The sequence below is a fragment of the Osmerus mordax genome, chromosome 18, assembly GCF_038355195.1.
Source record: "Osmerus mordax isolate fOsmMor3 chromosome 18, fOsmMor3.pri, whole genome shotgun sequence".
Lineage (NCBI taxonomy): Eukaryota > Metazoa > Chordata > Actinopteri > Osmeriformes > Osmeridae > Osmerus > Osmerus mordax.
Genome location: NC_090067.1, coordinates 14,557,255 through 14,579,069, shown reverse-complemented (window position 1 = coordinate 14,579,069; position 21,815 = coordinate 14,557,255). Strand labels below are relative to the sequence as shown.

The 21,815-nt window shown below is 49.5% G+C and overlaps 4 protein-coding genes across 5 annotated transcripts in view; 2 read left to right on the top strand and 2 right to left on the bottom strand.

Moving 5' to 3' along the window:
- The window catches only part of si:dkey-154b15.1 (uncharacterized), a 111,093-nt gene that overhangs the window by 20,593 nt on the left and 68,685 nt on the right, over window positions 1-21,815 (top strand). The gene's annotated exons all lie outside the window — the stretch shown is intronic.
- Window positions 1,249-6,240, bottom strand: e2f3 (E2F transcription factor 3). The gene is made up of 7 exons (XM_067255713.1): window positions 5,811-6,240; window positions 3,752-3,887; window positions 3,264-3,483; window positions 2,991-3,149; window positions 2,653-2,767; window positions 1,833-1,992; window positions 1,249-1,681 (listed from the first exon to the last, which is right to left on the bottom strand). Exons 1-7 carry the CDS (start codon window positions 6,066-6,068, stop codon window positions 1,437-1,439), a joined length of 1,293 nt encoding a protein of 430 aa, XP_067111814.1. The 5' UTR covers window positions 6,069-6,240; the 3' UTR covers window positions 1,249-1,436.
- On the bottom strand, window positions 6,749-10,606 carry srfbp1 (serum response factor binding protein 1). Its single transcript, XM_067256347.1, has 4 exons — window positions 10,553-10,606; window positions 9,680-9,928; window positions 8,645-9,058; window positions 6,749-8,377 (listed from the first exon to the last, which is right to left on the bottom strand). The coding sequence occupies exons 2-4, from the start codon at window positions 9,926-9,928 to the stop codon at window positions 7,370-7,372; spliced, it is 1,671 nt and encodes a 556-aa protein (XP_067112448.1). The 5' UTR covers window positions 10,553-10,606; the 3' UTR covers window positions 6,749-7,369.
- Window positions 10,743-19,478, top strand: maco1a (macoilin 1a). 2 transcript variants are annotated; one of them, XM_067256222.1, is made up of 12 exons: window positions 10,743-10,930; window positions 11,697-11,838; window positions 12,197-12,323; window positions 12,576-12,699; window positions 13,201-13,379; window positions 13,845-14,370; window positions 14,675-14,833; window positions 15,144-15,326; window positions 16,639-16,759; window positions 16,992-17,166; window positions 17,376-17,574; window positions 17,807-19,478. In XM_067256222.1, exons 1-12 carry the CDS (start codon window positions 10,851-10,853, stop codon window positions 17,820-17,822), a joined length of 2,031 nt encoding a protein of 676 aa, XP_067112323.1. In that variant the 5' UTR covers window positions 10,743-10,850; the 3' UTR covers window positions 17,823-19,478. The 2 variants fall into 2 exon arrangements, with proteins under 2 accessions (XP_067112323.1, XP_067112324.1); XM_067256223.1 differs by having other exon boundaries at window positions 17,376-19,478.

Here is a 21,815-nt window from a genome sequence, read left to right as displayed (position 1 = left end):
TTGCGACTTCTCAATGGTGTTGACGTAATCTTCCATGTTTACGTGTTACAACACTTCGGACAGCAAAGCTAAACAAAGTTCTGAGATGCAACACAAGCCGTGCGTGTTCATGAAAACGTCAGACTGCAACATCCAGACTGAGCCTTGATGCCCAAGAGGGAAATTAATGATTCAAGTAAACAAACCATCCAATTGTAGGGTAAAGCCTGATAAAAATTCAAAGGGAGGACGGTTCAAATCAAAACAAAGGAACTTCTCTTTATAACATGCACTTCTATTATTCAACATGTCATTTCAAGTCAAATCTACCAGGGCCCTGAGAACAGCAGAACCTCACACTGGTTCAAACATCACTACCAGCCTAAATGAATCATGGGACTGGGTACACTCCTTATCAGCGTTGTGTGTGTGGTGAGGAGTGTGTGGTGTGGAGTGTGTGTGCACGCGTGTGTGGTGTGGAGTGTGTGTGCACGTGTGTGTGGTGTATGTGATATGTAGAAAGGAGGCACAATTGCTTGTCCCTGGGTATTGCAGCAGACTATGGATGGCAGTAACACACACACACACACACACACACATCCCATACCCTGTAAAACACTGAGACCAGTCTGGTTGTGGTAACAGTCTGGTTGTGGTAACAGTCTGGTTGTGGTAACAGTCTGCTGTCTCTACCAGGCGGGGAGAACAGGCCCTTGCATAGGCTCCTGCAGCTCTCCTGCCCAGACACACTGCACAGTCCTGGGCCACCACACCCCAGGACAGGTCCGGGACAGGCCCGGGACAGGCCCGGGACAGGCCCGGGACAGGCCCAGGACAGGCCCGGGACCGGCCCAGGACAGGCCCGGGACAGGCCCGGGACAGGCCCAGGACAGGCCCAGGACAGGCCCAGGACAGGCCCAGGACAGGCCCAGGACAGGCCCAGGACAGGCCCAGGACAGGCCCAGGACAGGCCAAGCAAGAGCCTGGTTGACCCTGCCTGCCCTGGGTGGAGGGGCAGCCACACAAAGACGGCTGTTCTCTCACAAGGCCAAATTCCAGTGGTTTCCTCCAGGATGGGGGGGTGGTTTCCTCCAGGATGGGGGGGGGGTGGTTTCCTCCAGGAAGGGGGGGGGGTAGTTTCCTCCAGGAAGGGGGGGGGGGGGTAGTTTCCTCCAGGAAGGGGGGGGGGTGGTTTCCTCCAGGAAGGGGGGGGGGTAGTTTCCTCCAGGAAGGGGGGGGGGGGGGGGGGTAGTTTCCTCCAGGTAGGGGGGGTGGTTTCCTCCGGGAAGGGGGGGTGGTTTCCTCCAGGAAGGGGGGGTGGTTTCCTCCAGGAAGGGGGGGTGGTTTCCTCCAGGAAGGGGTGAACCAACCCAGAAAGGTAACCCCAACGTGAGGCAGAGTCTGATTAGTAACGCCTCCCAACATGTCAGCCCCTGTGACGCGAGGCAGGGTGGGGCTCAGAGCAGGGCATCCAGAGGCAGGGGGAAGGGGGAGAACAAGTCGCTCACACCCTCATCCTCCCCCAGGCTCAGCAGGTAGTCTCCCCCATCCAGAGAGAGGGCCAGCGGGGGAGACAGGGTCACAAAGGGGTCCTCGGGACGGGGGAGGAGGGAGGTGAGGGGGGACACAGAGCTCACCGTCACCGCTGGGCATTCTGGGAGTCTGGAGCGGGGGTTACTACAGCTGCTGGGCTGGCCAGCTCCTAAGAGAACCAGAGAGAGAGGAGGAAGTGAGGGGGGAGGTGGAAAGTGAGAAAAAGAGGAGGTGCAGTCCAACTAGTGGGTGTAAAATCTGCTACACAGCAGGTTAGCAGTGAAGGAGGTCTGGAGCAGGAACACACCCCAAGTCCTTACCTTGGGACACCTTGAGGAAGGAGGAGGGGAGTCCGTTGACAGGAGAGCAGGAGCTCCTGGAGAAGGCAGCTTCCTTTGAGGGGGTGGAAGGGGCATGGTCATCCGAACACAGAAACACCTCTATAGGCCCCTGAGTACTGCTGAGGTGAACTTGGAGGCTCTGTGCATGAGACAAATAGAATTGCTTAAGAGGTGTGTGTGTGTATAAGGGCGTGTGTGTGTGTATGAGGGCGTGTGTGTGTGTATGAGGGCGTGTGTGTGTGTATGAGGGCGTGTGTGTGTGTGTATGAGGGCGTGTGTGTGTGTGTATGAGGGCGTGTGTGTGTGTGTATGAGGGCGTGTGTGTGTGTGTATGAGGGCGTGTGTGTGTGTGTATGAGGGCGTGTGTGTGTGTATGAGGGCGTGTGTGTGTGTATGAGGGCGTGTGTGTGTGTATGAGGGCGTGTGTGTGTGTGTATGAGGGCGTGTGTGTGTGTGTATGAGGGCGTGTGTGTGTGTGTATGAGGGCGTGTGTGTGTGTGTATGAGGGCGTGTGTGTGTATGAGGGCGTGTGTGTGTGTATGAGGGCGTGTGTGTGTGTGTATGAGGGCGTGTGTGTGTGTGTATGAGGGCGTGTGTGTGTGTGTATGAGGGCGTGTGTGTGTGTGTATGAGGGCGTGTGTGTATGAGGGCGTGTGTGTATGAGGGCGTGTGTGTATGAGGGCGTGTGTGTATGAGGGCGTGTGTGTATGAGGGCGTGTGTGTATGAGGGCGTGTGTGTATGAGGGCGTGTGTGTATGAGGGCGTGTGTGTGTATGAGGGCGTGTGTGTGTATGGGCACCTCCTCTGGATGGGGCACTTCCAGCCTGGTCTCTGCCGGGGCCTTGATAACGATCACAGTCTGCTCCTTCAGACTGGGGATCCTCCTCACGTCCTCGTACGTCAGGTAGGCCAGCGTGGAGCAGGGTCAAGGACCATCACCTCCTCACACACACTTCCATCACACACCTCCATGACCTCCTCACACACACACACACACACACCTCCATCACCTCCTCACACACACTTCCATCACACACCTCCATCACCTCCTCACACACACACACACACCTCCATCACCTCCTCACACACACCACAAGCCCTCAGCAGCTGTAGCAGGGTTGGCGTGGGGAAGGATATGACTTGTTGAGCCGGTCCTCGGTCATCAGGGAGACGCTGCGTGTGGCCGTGTGGATGAGCTCATCCAGCCTTCTCTCCTCCATGCTCAGCTCCTGCAGCTCCCTGTCCAGAGCATGGCTGCTCCTCACCACCACACCTTCCTCACTCAGGCTGCAGCCCCTGCACACACACACACACAGGGACACGCACACAGGGACACACAGGCAGATCAGCACAAGCACACGCTTTACGCTGCTCGTCTAGTGAGCCCGTCTGGCTGTTGGTCACACCTACATCCACTGGATGTTGTTCTTGGACTTCTTCTTGATGAGGTGCACGCCCTCCAGGACGTTGGTGATGTCATACAGCCTTCTCTTCTGCACCTGCAAGGCCTGCGAGGCCTGGTTCAGGTCCACCACGCCGTCCTGCGAGCGCGCCAGCAGCTGTACAAACTTCTGTGTGAGCAGGCCCAGGGACGTGTCGTAGCGCGTCTTCTCTGGGGGGGACTTGGGAGCTGGGGGGGGGGGGGGGGGTTACATGGGGTTAACTCCGTCACAACCCCATGTACTGATGTATTAGGGTTGGTATTAGTGTACACGTTAAGGGAAGGCTCTGCATTAATGAGAATTTAAATTGTTTTGTAATGGGGCTCATGGAAAGCATTTAAATGTGGTCAGTGACTAGTTTAGGACGGTTCATTTGCTGAGACTGGCCCTGGCAAATGTAAATATTAATTTCACCAAAAAGATAAGAAATTATGTCTCTGGAGGACCCAGTCTTACTTTTGGGACCAGAGGGGGAGTTCCTCCTGGCCCGGCCTGCCCGTACAGAGGGGGAGTTCCTCCTGGCCCTGCCTGACCGGACGCTGTCCTCCATGGCCGGCCTCGCTCCCTCTTCCAGCTGCAGCCTGCGCTTGGCCTGGGGACACAGCACGACTTTACACACAGAGAGAGAGGGAGGGAGAGAGAGAGACACACAGAGAGAGAGGGAGAGAGGGAGACACACAGAGAGAGAGGGAGAGAGAGAGACACACAGAGAGAGAGGGAGAGAGAGAGACACACAGAGAGAGAGGGAGAGAGACACACAGAGAGAGGGAGAGAGACACACAGAGAGAGAGGGAGAGAGAGAGAGACACAGAGAGAGAGGGAGAGAGAGAGACACACAGAGAGAGAGGGAGAGAGGGAGACACACAGAGAGAGAGGGAGAGAGAGAGACACACAGAGAGAGAGGGAGAGAGGGAGAGAGAGAGACACAGAGAGAGAGGGAGAGAGGGAGACACACAGAGAGAGAGGGAGAGAGAGAGACACACAGAGAGAGAGGGAGAGAGAGAGACACACAGAGAGAGAGAGGGAGAGAGACACACAGAGAGAGAGGGAGAGAGAGAGACACACAGAGAGAGAGGGAGAGAGGGAGACACACAGAGAGAGAGAGGGAGAGAGGGAGAGAGACACACAGAGAGAGAGGGAGACACACAGAGAGAGAGGGAGAGAGAGAGACACACAGAGAGAGAGGGAGAGAGAGAGACACACAGAGAGAGAGGGAGAGAGAGAGAGACACACACAGAGAGAGGGAGAGAGAGAGACACACAGAGAGAGAGGGAGAGAGAGAGAGACACAGAGAGAGGGAGAGAGAGAGAGACACACAGAGAGAGAGGGAGAGAGAGAGACACAGAGAGAGAGGGAGAGAGACACAGAGAGAGAGAGGGAGAGAGGGGGCATGCAGGCCACTGTGGGGGGACTCTAGCCCTCATGGTACACGCTCTACCCACAGACCTTAACGACAACTCTGCATCACATTTGAGATCAGGGACAGCAGCCTGGAGCTCGTGCAAACTGAATGCAGCCCCCTCAGAGCACACCCAACCCCCTCTTCACGCAGCTAGCTGGCTCAGCGGCTAGCTAGCTTGAAAAATCTATTTAACAGTTTACCAAACCTTTGTTAATTCACATGGTGGTTTGATTACAGTTAACTGTTGGTACAGATAATATGATACCACACTGTACTGCACGTGTACATTCACCCTCAACCCCCTCGTGTTTTCTTACAGAGCCACTGAGTCTCGCTAACGTTAGCCGGGATTAGCTTGCTGTAACTGGGGGGATGGAAACAGAGCGAGTCTCCAGTGCGCTTTGGTGGGAGCTGAACCCCATCCCCCTACAAAAGGTAGTTAAGGCCTAGTTTCTCTTCAGCTAGCTAGGTTATGACTTTTTAAATTATAAATCATGTATAAAAACACTATCCATTTACGGCGTCGTTGCTCATATGTACATGTATAATCAACAGGATTTTTCTTGAACGCTCGAACACCATGTCGAAATTAATTACGAGAATCGAAACTTTACAAAGTTTTTTGAGTGGCAAAATGGGTGGTTTTACAGTCCGCTTCGCTTCCTACACCAGCAGCATGGTACAGCTGGCCTTTCAATAACTAGCTCGTATATTCTCTCGCTAGCTAGATACACAAGGCTAACTAGCAAGCTAGCCAAATACCTGGATCACACGTTAGGCAACTACTAGCAAGAAGGCTAGCTAGCGTGGAGGGACAAGTTGCCATGCAAGCTATAAAGTGTATTAACTGTGCAACAATCGATGTGGCTTTTCAAGTTATTTGACTACACAGTCAACAAATTCATAGTAGCTTTATAGAGCCGGATATTTACAAGGCAGAGGCAGTCTCGAGACTATTACGAGGGGGAGCTTAGCTAGGAAGGATAGGAAACTGCTTCAATGTTCGAAGCTAGCCAGATGAAAAAGCGCCTCTTGTTTACCACAAATTCAATATTAGAAACATTTCACATTCTTAGAAAGTTAGAAAAGGTCAACAAGAGACAGTACGCTTACCGGTGGCCGTCCGAGCGTGACGTTCTGTCCTGTCCCGTTTGGTGATGATGGATTAGGGGTTGCGTACAGCAGACTCCCGGTCGCGCCGGGGAGACCAACATTAGTGGTCTGATTTACGCAGGACGGAGGTGTTATTATCTGTATGTATGTAGCAGTAGGATAGCGATCTGATATTAAAACCGTGTTTTTGTCGATAGAGGAGCCCCCGACCCCTGAAATAAGGACTCTCTCTGGGATCGAGGCTACCCCCTTTCTCATCTTTAGGCTCGAATGCCCTTTTGTCCCTCTGTAACTTTGGCGCTTATTTCCACAAAATCAGCGATGATTCAACAAAAAATTATCGAAGTAACTGTTATACCACTGTCTTACATGGCCGATCCATAGTAAATATTGAATGTAAACTCCCTAGAACTAGCAGATGCAACGGATTTAATCCGGTCGCGAGTTCGTCTTCAGCGGATCAAAAAATGGTTCCAGGAAGCTGACAATGAATGAGGGGATACAGTTTTCGCGCGAAGGGCCCTGCCGCGAAACTCGGATTTCCCGGGGAATTTTCAAACATTATTTGCATATTCTATACGATTGGTCAGCGTTCCAGCAACATTAGATCTGTGCGTGATGACGTGAGCACAATCGGCCAATAGACAAGGACGCCGACTTAAAGGGCAGCGTGTTTCTATTGTTTAGACGTCATTATGAGCAGAACATTAGCATTGTTGAATTAAATAATTGTTTTGACTACTTTATCTAGATCAATGCAAGGTTGGCTAACTAACCTATTTGATAATTTCCACCAACTTGAAGACGACTTATTTCATACGCAAGGTGTAGCTAATTAAATCATTTATCAAAATATGGTGATCGCTCAGTATGGCTCTTTCTAATAACACTGGTGGATTGAAAAGGAATTATGTTTTATTAACTGTTTATTACACACAACAATTGATCATATTCCAGTCTGTTCCGTTTGGTGAGTTTACACAGAGGAATTATTTTAGAAAATCCGAAATGTGTAACGTTTTATTTTTTTAAACCTTACTTCTTATACTTCATAAGCAATACTGTGGCAATTGTGTTTCCTTAGTTACGATAAACAGAACTAAATCTATAAAACTCAACATTTGAAGCTTTAAATAATTGTCCCCATGGTACTCAACCACAAATTATTAACAATGTCTCTATAAATGGTAAACATGATCATTTAGATGTACAAACACAGAACAAGTTTATGCTTAATGTAATAAGGTTAAGCTCAGATCTTTCAAAATAAGAACACAGAGGGCAACAGTACAAGCAGTACTAGCGAGAACCCTTCATCAGACGAGCTTCTCGAACACAATGAGCTGAGGGCACGAGTCTGAAACTAAACATGATGCTCTGTAAGGCCGCCCGGCACCAGGGCCGCCCGGCACCAGGGGCACCAGGGCCGCCCGGCACCAGGGGCACCAGGGCCGCCCGGCGCCAGGGGCACCAGGGCCGCCCGGCGCCAGGGGCACCAGGGCCGCCCGGCGCCAGGGGCACCAGGGCCGCCCGGCACCAGGGCTGATGAGAACAAAGCTTCAGTCATCAAATGTGATTTTCTTCCCCTGGAAGACCTGGATCTGGCTGCCCTGCAACTTCCTCTTCCTGCTCGCCTCCCATGACGGATGCAGTGCCTGCTCAGGTACATGATGGGAAGAACCCCTGCCGCCCTGTTGCCTAGAGACACCTCCTCGCCCCCGGCCCCTCCCCCTCCCGACAGAGCTGCTGTCGTGTGACTGATGACCTGTGTCTCCTTGGTTACGGCTGAACTTGGGGAGGGCGGGTGTCCTCTCTGCTCCTCTACCCTGCTTCTGAAATCTTGAGGCTCCTCCTTCCTGGGTTTGATTCTGAAAGCCTACTCCTCTGCCCCTTCCCCGACTCCCTCCCCTCCCCCCTGATCCTCCCCTCCCTCCCCCAGGTTGGTTTTGCCCTCCCCTTCTGGACCCAGAGGACAGGGAGGAACAGAAGACTGACTTCATCTTGGTGGCTCTGGAGTTAAGCCTGGATTCAAGTTCGTCAAGCTCTGCCTGGTTGTGGTCTGAGCCGTGAGGTGGACAGGTGGAGTCTGCTCCTGGCTCAGTCCTGCTCACACTAGCTCCCCGGGGGGCAGAGCTGCTCCTCTTCTTCTTGAACTTCTGGACCTTTCCTAGGAAGAAGTCGTCGTCTTCACTTTCCTCTGACTGGGAGGACTGCTTACGGAAACGCTCCTCTGTGCTGTCGTCAAAGTACTCTTTCTCCTCCTCACCGGCAGACAACTCCAAGTCACTCTCCTCTTGGCTCCTGTTGTCCTCCTCCCCCGTGTTCTGAGCCTCTGTCTCGGTCTTGTCTGGTTTGAGGCTGGGTCTCTTCTGTGAGCCGGTTGTCTGTTTGACCTTGTTTTGTTGTGGGAGACTATGTGTGTCTGGGTTCTGCACTGTCATGAGTTTGCAAGCCATAGTCTCTGTCAACACCTTGACCTGAGTGCCAGTTTTAGCAGGGCTTGTTTTCTCTGCTGTTTCAGAAGCTTCTTCTCCAGCTGCATTCTCACTCTCTTCAATTCCATCTTCTCCAGCTGCATGCTTCCCCTTCTCCTCATCTCCCTCCACCACCTTCTCCTCCTCCTCTCCCTCCACCACCTTCTCATCCTCCTCCTCCTCTCCCTCCACCACCTTCTCATCCTCCTCCTCCTCTCCCTCCACCACCTTCTCATCCTCCTCCTCCTCTCCCTCCACCACCTTCTCATCCTCCTCCTCCTCTCCCTCCACCACCTTCTCATCCTCCTCCTCCTCTCCCTCCACCACCTTCTCATCCTCCTCCTCCTCTCCCTCCACCACCTTCTCATCCTCCTCCTCCTCTCCCTCCACCACCTTCTCATCCTCCATCTCCTCCTTATTCTCCTTGCATTCTACCTGCTCCTTGTCATGTTTCTCCTCCTCCTCCTCCTCCTGTACCACAACCTCCTTCACCTCCACCACCTGGTTCTTCACGCCTTTGAGTTTTTCTGCATCACAGTCCTTCAACTGGCTTTTTGACATGTCAGGCTGCTTTTCATTCCTCCCTGTCTGCTTTCCTGCTGCCTTCACCCTCTCCTCTTTGAAGGCCTTAACAGCAGCTTTGATGGCGTCTATCTTCTTGCTGAACTGCGGGTGAGATGCGATACGCGCTGTGGCTCGCTCACACAGCGTGGACGTGGGGTTTTTGCAAACCTTTTCAAAGCTCAGGTTCTTCTGCAGGGCAGCTTTGGTGACCTGGTAAACACACAACATCATCATCATCAACCGAGAGCCACGCAGGGGTCTGTCAGAAATATTAATCTATCAAGCATTGCACAGTCAGTCGGTGAACAAGTTTAAGAAAGCTTTATTGCCTACGCCCGGTCCACAAGGAGACAAAAACATCACACGCCATTGTGCTACAAAGTTTGTCTGGTTCACAAGTCTTCAGGTAAGACCATTTATTGGTGAGAAGCCTCCTCCCCTGAATATCAGCTGTCAATATGATCGATCCCAGAGACAGAGTGCACGTGCACGTGGAAACTTACAGAGTTCTCCGACCCTAGGCTTGACCATATGATTCACTCAACACAGATAAGGTTTATTGCACCTCTAGTATGATAATGGTCAACCTAGGTCAGGGTGTTTACGTAAGCCTAGTGTCATCTATAGATCATGTGGGGAGAGGGCTCTCTACTGACAAAGGAATGCTAGCACCAGTATTTTCATAATATAACCTTACATTCTAAATTTCTCCGACAGGTCACCAACAGCTAAAGCTGATCATACTCATGCAGTTTTATACAGAAGCAAGCGTAATTATCCGACAAACCCTCTCTGACTGACTGTCTGTCTACAGTAGGAAGCAGCATTCACCTGGTCTGGTTTGAGGTCTTTCATCTGGTGGATTTCTTCCAGCAGCCTTTCGACTCTTCTTCTGTTCCTCTCCAGGTCCTCCACGGTTCCCTTCTTCTTCTTCAAGGCTGCGATCTGCCGGGTCATCTTCCTGATGACAAGCGCCCTGAGCCTCTTCACCTCCTTCCTCATCCTCACCACCTCATTGTTCAGATTCAGAACACCTGTCAACTTCTTGCTTTCTTTAGCTTGTTCTTTGGAGGACGACATCTGTGGATTAATAAGACAAGAGGTAAGACTCACATGGGGAAACCTGTGTGTTTCAGCAGCAGAGACTAATAGGTATTAGCTATCACTAATATGTGATACAATAATGAAGTAAAATCCAATGCTCAAATACACATTTTATAAACAAAATGTATATACAAGCATAAACATAGTTCTTAATAAGGTTATTTGTTCATTTTGTTTGAGTGGGACAATTAATGTAAGCCTACTCTAAAACGCACCAAAGGACACAAGAGGCATCACCAGTTCGGTAGTTATATATCATTTCAAGAATTCCTATAACTGCTACAAAGCATACGCATGTACATGTAATAGCGGTGCTTTATATTTCATCACCATCAATTTAGGACAAATGTTCACTGCACGTTCTTTACGGTCGACAGGATGAATTGTTAACTATATAGTAAATAGCTAAGAAACTAGAAATACATCATGTGTGAAGTTTTTAGCTATAACAAACGTGGCTAAACAAGCATGGGACTAAGTTGTAGTAAGATTAAAGTTAATTATTCTGTATATAAAATGCCAGAGGTGACAGTATTATAGACACAGTACAATGTATACACGAATGTACTTAGCTAGCTATATAAACTTCGCAGAACGTACCTTTCAATTTGTAGTCATAACATTAAAAAAAAGAATTTGGTAAATTTCTTGTCGACTACTAGGCAGCCATTTTTTCAGCGTTGTAAACGTCCGTATGACGTCATGGCGTTATTGGCGTTTGACAGCGTCTTGTGAAAGGGGAGGGGCATTCCTCAGTGTTTTTATTTATTTCTTTGTTTCATGTGCAAAAATCAACAACAATGGTGGCTATCTGAAGACATGTACATATCTGGTCGATCGTATGAGACTCTCTCAATATTTACCGGGCTGATAATAAGACTGAATCAAGAGGTGGAGAATGAAGCGGCGCAATGCGGACTGCAGCAAACTCCGACGGCCGTTAAAACGGAACCGAATCAGCGAGGGTATATATAGCAGGTACAGATAAACGGAGCTCCGAGAACGTAGTTGTCGTGCAACAATGGCGCCTCTCTGTATTCGATTTTTTTTTTGCGTCTGACAGATATGCAACCTTGTTGCTACCCAACTGCAAGCTAGCAAGCTAGGTAGCTGTCTATTTCTGTCAGTTTTGTTTTGTCGGTGTTGAGTTTCCACATGAGGCCTCTCTTCACAGCTGACATCTCGACAGATTTGTGCACAAAATGTTCACAGCTTTGGCATTTTGGCAAAACATGTCTGTGCAAATTGAAACGGTCAACTGTAAACAGCCAGTGTATCATACAATTCAATGTGGTGAAATGCTTTCTGTGTACATTTTCATTTTCTTCTACGAGAGCCGAAGAAGGATGATTGTAATGTTGATGTGTTGAAAAGCCATCCGGCTTACTTTGAATTTGGTGCTCATTTTTTAACTCGACTAGGCTCGTGAAGGGGGAAAGCCACAAGGGTCAAGTCAAGACATGTCTGAATTCGGTAAACTCATGTTTTAAATGACCTGTCATTATTGAAGCCGTCAGTGCTACTGGACAAGTGAACGACAATAATTTCTACCAAACCAATGAACAAAGCTCATCTTCTGTCATCCATACATAGCTGGTCAGAGTGGAGGTCAAACTAACACTGTCTGGATCAGAGATGTCTCACCTGTAAACACAGCTGTTGTGCAAAAATGTTTTTATCTTAATCCTTCACATCTTAAGTCCAGATATATGTTTTCTGTCCCCCTCCCTCTCTCCTTCCCCAGCACGTTTCTGTACCTGAAGTTCTTGGTGGTGTGGGTGTTGGTGCTTCTGGCAGACTTTGTTCTGGAGTTCAGGTTTGAGTACCTGTGGCCATTTTGGCTCTTCATCCGCAGTGTCTACGACTCCTTCAGATACCAGGGGCTGGTATGTGTGTGTGTGGTGTGTTTATGGTTCCCTCAAACCCTGGGTGGGTGTCCGTTGACTCAGAGCGTCAGTAAAACTTCACACTAGAGTACACAACACCTGGTAGAGTTATGAGATCAAGTTTTATATTATATATCTTTCCCTCTCTTTGTCTCTCTCTCCCTTCCCCTCCTCCCACCTCCTCCCCCTCCTCCCACCTCCTCCCCCTCCTCCCACCTCCTCCCACCTCCTTCCCCTCCTCTCCCACCTCCTTCCCCTCCTCTCCCTCCTCCCACCTCCTCCCCCCTCCTCCACCTCCTTCCCCTCCTCCCACCTCCTCTCCCTCCTCCCCCTCCTCCCCCTTCTCTCCCTCCTCCAGGCGTTCTCAGTTTTCTTTGTGTGTGTGGCGTTCACGTCAGACATCATCTGCCTGCTCTTCATCCCCGTCCAATGGCTGTTCTTCGCTGCCAGCACCTACGTGTGGGTGCAGTATGTCTGGCACACCGGTAAGTCAAGATGGCCGCTGCGAACCACTGTAGAATAAACATTTACATTTAGTCATTTACATTTACAAACATCCCAGAAGGATGTTGGCATTCTTGTCACATCTTTCATGGTGCCTGCTCCAACAGAGGGGTCGACATCGAACTTTTTATAATTATTATCCATCAACAGACGTTTTTCTCCAGAGTGATGTGTCAGTAGTGCATGTAGGTAGAGCAGCAGGTGTGTGACCTGTGTCCCCCTGGTGTCTGCAGAGAGAGGGGTGTGTCTCCCCACTGTGTCTCTGTGGATACTGTTCGTCTACATCGAAGCAGCCATCCGCTTCAAAGACCTGAAGAACTTCCACGTGGACCTGTGTCGACCCTTCGCTGCCCACTGGTAAGCCAGCGCGTCGCTCAGGGCTGTAGACACTCAGATGTAAAACATGTACATCTGATTAACAATTGAGCAATAAAACCTCTGAAAACAATATATTATATACTTTACAGCTTGTATTTGCAAATTAACTAACAAACAACAAGAAATGTACCTTATGCAATACCTTATGAAAGTAGGTACACTATAAACGAACACACGCACATTGCTCAAGCTAGCAACAGGAGAACATGTAATGATTTTGCGCTGAATGGGGAACTGAATTCTCACAACTGTTTTGCAAACTTGCAAAATTGAAAAGTAATGTACCATAATGTCCCTTTTTTGAGTGAGAACAGAAACACTTGGTGTAGCTGAGCCTTTACGGTTACAAAACCAAGACGTTTTAAATCGCCGTTAATAGTAAAATTGGTTTATCGCTGCATCCCTAGTCATCAAGATCTTCGTAGTAACCCCCTCCACCACCCCCACCCCCTCCACCACCCCCACCCCTCCCCTCATCAGTATTGGCTACCCGGTGGTGACCCTTGGCTTCGGGTTCAAGAGCTACGTCAGTTACAAGATGCGTCTGCGGAAGCAGAGGGAGGTGCAGAAGGAGAACGAGTTCTACATGCAGTTACTGCAGCAGGCCCTGCCGCCAGAGCAACACATGCTGCAGAGACAGGAGAGGGAGGCAGAGGAGGGTGAGACACTCACACCTGACTAACCTCATCTAACCTGTCTCTCTCTCACACCTGACTAACCTCATCTAACCTGTCTCTCTCTCTCACACCTGACTAACCTCAACTAACCTGTCTCTCTCTCACACCTGACTAACCTCATCTAACCTGTCTCTCTCTCTCACACCTGACTAACCTCATCTAACCTGTCTCTCTCTCTCACACCTGACTAACCTCATCTAACCTGTCTCTCTCTCTCACACCTGACTAACCTCATCTAACCTGTCTCTCTCTCTCACACCTGACTAACCTCATCTAACCTGTCTCTCTCTCACACCTGACTAACCTGTCTCTCTCTCTCCCACCTGACTAACCTCATCTAACCGTCTCTCTTTCTCTCTCACACCTGACCAACCTCATCTAACCTGTCTCTCTCTCTCCTACTTCCTCACCTGATGTCTAACCTGTCCTCCACTTCCTGTTTCCCAGCTGCCCTAGCGAGAGGTGTGTCTGAGGTCGACCCGCCTCAGGTCTCCCAGAACGGTGCCCCGCCCACCAGGAAGAGCGTGTGTGTTGCATTACCGGAGCAGGAGGCGGGAGGGAAGGAGCGAGACAAGAAACAGCAGCTCACCGGAGTCAACAACAACAGCATTCTTCCCCCCGCGGAGGCCAGACTGTCAGAGGCAGAGTACATGGAGAGTAGCGGGGGGGGCAGGAGGCTGAACAACGACCTCTCAGGAGAGCACACACTCTCCGAGTCCACGCCCCCGAGAGAGGAGGGGGGAGGAGGGGCCAAGAACTACAAAAACGCCAGCGGAGGGGGTGTGGCCAACTCATCCCCGCATAACCACAGCTCTACCAATGGGAGCGTGCCGTCGGCCAGTAGGAATGAGAAGAAGCAAAAGTGTTCTGGGAGGGGCGGAGCCCAGAAGGACCCTGTGGGCGGAGCCACTAAGGACCCTGTGGAGAACTGCATCCCCAACAACCAGCTGGCCAAGCCAGAGGCTCTAACACGGTAGGACAGCCAGCCAACCCAAATCATTGGTGCTAGTAAAGGTGGTGGTTGCGTTTGCTAGTCAGAGGTCCTGATTTCAAACCTCAGAGATTGGGAGGAAGTTACTCTGACAAACAACGTGACTACACCTGTTAAACATTCTTACACACACACACACACACACACATACCAGTCCTCCAGGTAGACCCAGGAGGTCAACACTGTAGCAGACATAGCTGTGTCAGGTCAGGAGGATGGCAGCTACAGGATATCCCAGAGGGGATGAGGACAGGATACAGTACACCTCCTCTATCTATCCCCCCAGGCTGGAGCAGGATGTGAGGCGTCTGAAGGCAGAGCTGCAGGCCAGCAGGCAGAATGAAGCGGACCTGAGAGGCCAGCTGACCTCCCTCACCCTGCAGGACCGAGGCCTGCGGTCTGAACTCAGCCAGCTCAGACAGGACAACGAGCTGCTGCAGAGCAAGTGAGCACACACAATCTCAAACACTCACACACACTCTCAAACACTCACACACACTCTCAAACACTCACACACACGCTCACACGCACACACACAATCTCAAACACTCACACACACGCTCACACGCACACTCACACACAATCTCAAACACTCACACACACGCTCACACGCACACTCACAGACTCCCACCCTCAGTGTTCTAAACCTTCTCGTTCCACACACACCTGCATCCTTCAGACCCCTGTCGTAGGTCAGTCCCACCTAGAGCCTGTGGAATGAGCATGTGTGTATCTTTAACTGTGTGTGTGTCCAGGCTCCACAGTGCGGTCCAGGCCAGGCAGAAGGATAGGCAGAGTGTGTCCCAGCTGGAGAAGAGGCTGAAAGGGGAGCAGGAGGCCCGCTGCCTGGCCGATAGACAGCTGGCCGACGACAGGAAGAGGAAGAAGCTGGAGGAGGCCTCCGCCGCTAGAGCTGTGGCTCTGGCTGCTGCCAGCAGGTACACACACACCATACACACACACCATACACACACACACACACACCATACACACACACACACCATACACACACACACACCATACACACACACACACCATGCACACACACACACACACACACCATACACACACACACACACACCATACACACACCACACACACCATACACACACACACACACACCACACTCACACCATACACACACTATACAAACACCATACACACACCAGAGACCAGGTACACAAAGGCCTGATTCAGGCTCTTAAATGACTACATCTACAGTTAGGTCCATAAGTACTTGGACATTGACACAATTTTCATCATTTTGGCTCTGTATACCACCACAATGGATTTGAAATGAAACAATCAAGATGTGCTTTAAGTGCAGACTTTCAGCTTTAATTTCAGGGTATTTACATCCAAATCAGGTGAACGGTGTAGGAATTACAATACATTTTATATGTGCCCCCCCCCCTTTTTAAGGGACCAAAAGTAATTGGACAAACTAACATAATCATAAATCTAATTGTCACTTTTAATACTTGGTTGCAAATCCTTTGCAGTCAATGACAGCCTGAAGTCTGGAACCCATAGACATCACCAGACGCTGGGTTTCATCCCTGGTGATGCTCTGCCAGGCCTCTACTGCAACTGTCTTCAGTTCCTGCTTGTTCTTGGGGCATTTTCCCTTCAGTTTTGTCTTTAGCAAGTGAAATGCATGCTCAATTGGATTTAAGTCAGGTGATTGACTTGGCCATTGCAGAAAATTCCACTTCTTTGCCTTAAAAAACTCTTTGGTTGCTTTCGCAGTATGCTTCGGGTCATTGTCCATCTGCACTGTGAAGCGCCGTCCTATGAGTTCTGAAGCATGAAGAGTTCGGAGCTCTGTATACCACCACAAATCCATTGTGGTGGTATACAGAGCCAAAATGATGAAAATTGTGTCAATGTCCAAATACTTATGGACCTAACTGTATATTTCTGTCCATTCCTCTTCCCCCTCCCAGGGGTGAGTGTACTGACTCTCTCCCCCCTCCCAGGGGTGAGTGTACTGACTCTCTCCCCCCTCCCAGGGGTGAGTGTACTGACTCTCTCTCCCCCCTCCCGGGGGTGAGTGTACTGACTCTCTCTCCCCCCTCCCAGGGGTGAGTGTACTGACTCTCTCTCCCCCCTCCCAGGGGTGAGTGTACTGACTCTCTCCCCCCTCCCAGGGGTGAGTGTACTGACTCTCTCCCCCCTCCCGGGGGTGAGTGTACTGACTCTCTCCCCCCTCCCAGGGGTGAGTGTACTGACTCTCTTCCCCCCTCCCAGGGGTGAGTGTACTGACTCTCTGAGAGGTCGCATCAGAGAGCTGGAGAACGAGTGGAAGAAGCTCTCCATGGACATGAAGCTTAAGGAAGAGCTGATCAGGGATCTGGAGGGGAAAGTCCAGGTGAGCATGACATCAATCCATCCATCCTACATCCATCCCTACATTCATCCTTCATCCATCCCTTCATCCATCTCTCCATCCATCCACTCAGTGTTGGCCTGGTTGTCTGCCCCTGAAAGTCCCCTAATGCCCTTGAACATCTATTCCCCTCTCCTTATCTCCTCCTTCTCCCTCTCCTCCTCCTCTACTCTCCCTGTCCTCCTCATCCTACCTCTCCTCCTCCCTGGTCTAGGAGCTGCGTAAGTATAAGGAGAATGAGAAGGACACGGAGGTGCTGATGTCGGCGCTGTCGGCCATGCAGGAGAAGACGCAGCACCTGGAGAACAGCCTGAGCGCTGAGACCAGGATCAAACTGGACCTGTTCTCTGCCCTGGGGGACGCCAGGAGACAGCTGGAGATCGCTCAAGGTCAGGAGAGACGCCCTCTATACTCCCTCCCTCCTTCCTTCACTCATCCTCAGTGGAGCTGTTCTAAGCATCACAGTTGCACCTAACATCGTCAGAGTCCTCCTTCCTGTTAGAATATCTCTCACTATCTGTAGTCACCAAGTGAGGTGTTTCAGAATCCATATTTTCACCTAACCTTACTCTCTCCTCCTCTTTCCTCCCCCCCCCAGGCCAGACCCACCAGAGGGAGCAGGAGATAGTGGACCTGAAGCAGAAGATAGCAGAAGTATTGGCTGTGATGCCCAGCCTCACCTACTCAGGCGACAGCAGCAGTCTGAACTCTGTGGGTCCTCACTATTCCTCCAAGTTCATGGACAACAGCCCCTCCTCTCTGGACCCCAACGCTTCCGTCTACCAGCCCCTGAAGAAGTGACCCCCCACACACACACCTCTGTTTAGCTAGGTTTTGGTTGTGCTTTGTTGGAGCGTGGACACCCCTCTCTCCCTGGCACTCTAGCACACACACACACCTACCCACTCTCTCTCTCTCACACACACACACCTACCCACTGTCTCATACACACACACCATACAGAAGTCCGTTGGATCCATTTTGATTGGGTTTTCTCTCTGGTGTTCTGGGTTTTGATTGGGCCGTTAGACGTTTGAGGTCATGAAAAAGAAGCAAGCAGGAAGAAGGTAAGTTGTCTCCAGGTGACAACCTGATGTTCTCAGCTGTTCGTCTGCCCTTCCCTGAGATCAACACTCTTTTCTACGTTCATCTGAATCAGGACTCCGAAGCCCTCAGTGTTTCTCCTGGAGCTGCTGGGCCGGTGGGACAGACTGGGAAGTGAAGCCCTGTGTTAGATGAATGTTCAAGTACTTCTTTTCATGTTTTGATATCACCGTTTCTTACATTTTTGTGATTGCTTTCTTTGTAAAGAACATATTTCAGTTGTGACGATGGCATTGTACATTTCTCTGAAACGATGTAATGGTCAGTTGGACCGGTAGCTTGTCTCTGGGTTTCTGAACATGGAAGCTGTTTTGCTCTTATCAACACTGGAATAAGACGTCAGATCCTCCAAGACTGTCACCCGTTTCTCCACAGCCCCTTAGATCCCGTAAAGGAAGAGTGTGGCAGATTCCCCCCAGACCACCTGCCTACTTTAGGAAGCTGTTCCTGCTTTCTGCAAACGGAGCTAACCTTCTCCTTTCTGGACCAAATTAGAATGAGTTAAGGCTATGAACACTGGATTTCTTGATGTCTAGGTAACTCTGGTTTACCCTCCTGTCAGTTCCACTGTGCCTTGAATATCCTTTTGAAGACGTAGGAACAGTTTACCTTCCAGCACCTAGGCAACACAGGCTTCCCTCAGTCCTGAACAGGCAGGTGTGGTACTAAGCTGGAGGTGGAGCATTCTCCATCTCTGTCTCTCCCTCTGATTCTATATGTCTCCTCTCTGTCTCCATCTCTCCATCCTCTGACTCTATATCTCTCCTCTCTGTCTCTCCATCTCTGTTTCTGACTTTGACTCTATCTCTGTCTCTCCATCTCTCTCCCTCTGACTCTGTCTCTCTCTGCCTGAGGCAGCTGTCCCATGCTGGTGTCTAATAGGTACAATGCAACATTAGTGGTGGGGGTGTATTTCCTTTATGAGCAAACACAGCATGCCAAACAACTACACTCATTACACTAGGTCTGGTATGCCCTGGAGTTTAGCTGTTTACAATAATGTTTATTAACTTCTGCTGGGAATGTTTTCATTTTTTTGTAAGTGCCGAGTGTTGGTGTTTGGTGTGATCCTCATCCACACTAAGAAAGTAACAGCTTTTTCAGATGTTAGTTAGCGGAAGTTGGGCATGTTATTGTTTTGTGTTTTCGCCCTCCTATTCCAGGGGAATCATGGAAAGCACTTAGCGCTCCGACAGATTCACGGTGTTTATCGCGCATCTTATTTATTCGTAACAAGTATTTTTTTCTCTCCCGCCAGTGGCACTTCTTGATATAGTTGCATCATGTTTAGTTGTTCTGTTGATCTTGTTTAACCAGGGATGTGAAGTGTTATTTTGGGACGTTCCCTGACCTCTTTGACCATGTTGTGCTCATGTTGCCTAGAAAAGTATTTATGTGGATCGCAAAGGCATTGTGATTTTGTTCCGAAGTTCTTATTATAAGTCTCGTGGAAAGTGGAATGGCGGAGGGAGAAAGTTCTCGGTTTATCTTTCAATTGTTCTACCATGTTGTTTCTTTTTCAGAGTGAGTTCTCTCACTGTGGTTTTCACCTGGATTAAAGGCTTGCAGGTGACGGTGTTGGCGGTTTTGAAAACAAGTGTCATGATGTTGTTCTCTTTATTCATCACATTCGTTTCCAAATTGAGTAATCTATTTACAATGATTGCGTAATTTAAAAAAACTATTACTAGTTACTAATTACTAAACTAGTTACATTGAGGATTCAGCGATTAATGTAATCCAATGGACACTAGATGGCATTAACAAACCAGAGAATCATAATTGAGGTTAAAATGGAAATGTTTTAACATAGGCCTAACTGAGGTTAAAAATGAACATTTATTAAATGAATTTAGGATTTATTGTTGAAAGTTTATTAACTATCTGTGAACATCCAACTAAGGTGAAGATGTGCCTAATTTCTCATCTCGTTATTCACGTTGCCGCTGCTATTGTCTCATCGTCCGACTGAGAATCATGTACTTGTAGCGTACCTCAATTGTTATTGCATGTCATTCACACCAGGTTTACTGTCAGAAATAGTCATCGTGAACTCAAATGTCATCTTTTCTCTTTTTCCAGAAAAGTGTCAAATGGATTGGTGCTGGGGTTCAAAGGTCTCTACTAAATCTATATTGACCCTCAAAGGAAAATGATGCATAAAAAAAAATGCTAGCAAAAATATATACATCGTCATCATTTACATAATAAAATGTAATCCGTGCCCTTCTTTCATAAAAGCTTTATTTTGAAGGGTTCGGATCGCTAGATTCGCAGGTTTACGGTTGTCCGTTCGCTTTGATGGACAGAAAGCCACGCCCACTATGGTCCAAATTTAAGTCCAGAACCAGCTGCGGTCAAACTCAGAGACATCACCACCGGGAGCAGCGGTCTGGAAGCGTACTCAACAACTTCAGACAAACTTGACACAATGGATGCCCTGAAGTCAGCTGGGAGAGCCATTATCCGAAGTCCAAGTCTCGCAAAACAGTCGTGGAATGCCAGCAGACATAAAAGTAAGAGTTTTTACGTTTTCTTTGCAAACTCATGAAACCTACAAGTAGGAGCCTACCAACCACAACGAATTATGATACTTTTATACTCTACCATTTTGACAAAAAAGTATAGTCATGTAACGGTGACTACTTAACAGTATGAACGGTATTTCATATTCCGCAATGGCAGTAACTTTCGTCACTCAACTCTGATGTTTGTTGTCATAGTGACCAAGTCTATGACAGACAGGCCTTCCATTTCCCCTCAACATTTGTCCAGTAGTTGGGTCCTCAAGTCTTTTGACCAGATCAAACCTGCGCAGGTATTGGATATTTTGTGGCTAAACCCCCAACGACTAACTGCATAATATCAACGGTATTTCCCTTATTCGACAAACGACCAGTTAACTACTATAAAAGAACACAGTAGCTGTTTTGTGTGACTGTGTGCCTACTTTCCAGCATCGGGTATAGAGGTCACTTGGCCACAGCAGTGAGCTAAATCTAACTTGATCCTGGCTAAGGGTCCTGCTACCCCACTACTTATCTCTATAACCATGACAACAGCCCAGGAATGTTGCAGGTCAGTGGGCCAGTCATCCATCTCAGCCTGGTTGTGTTCAGGTTCAGACAGCTGGATGGAAGTGAAGTTGATGTCAATCAGAGAGCATTAGAAACATCATAGTGAGTTAGAAATGTGTCACTGACAAGGAAAAGGCTGTCACTTTAATGAGCAAGGACAAACTTTTAACTTTGACACACACTCACAGAGGAAATTCTGTGGTCTCACGGTGGGGCAGTGCCTTACAGGTCCTGGGTTCGATTCCCTCATGGGGCCTGTCCTCAGGCAGAGACAGAGTCCTCCTGGGGACACTTTGGTGTGTTTGTGTGCTCCGTCCATCCCTCCATGTGTGTGCGCGTGTTCACAGTGTGTGCGTGTGTTCACAGTGTGTGTGTGAGCTGCAAAAAGATTGTTCTTATAGGATATGGACACACAGGTTGAAGAACTCAAGCAGGGAGTCTGGGGTCTAGAGGTGTGTGGAGTTGGTCTACAGTGTGTGTGTGGTGTTGGTCTACAGTGTGTGTGTGTGTGTGTGGAGTTGGTCTACAGTGTGTGTGTGTGTGGTGTTGGTCTACAGTGTGTGTGTGTGGTGTTGGTCTACAGTGTGTGTGTGTGTGTGGTGTTGGTCTACAGTGTATGTGGTGGTTAACAGCACAGTGTGGCCTCTACTCCCTGGCCTGTAATCCAGGCTGTGGAAGTGCTTAGTTACAGCAGGGCCTGAGAGTCTCCAGGTCCAAACATTCCTCCTCTTTGACCCACATCAGGACGGCCCTAGTAGACCTCTCCTGTCTCACCCCTCTCCTGTCTCACCCCCTCTCCTGTCTCACATCCTCTCCTGTCTCACCACCTCTCCTGTCTCACCCCCTCTGTCAGTCAG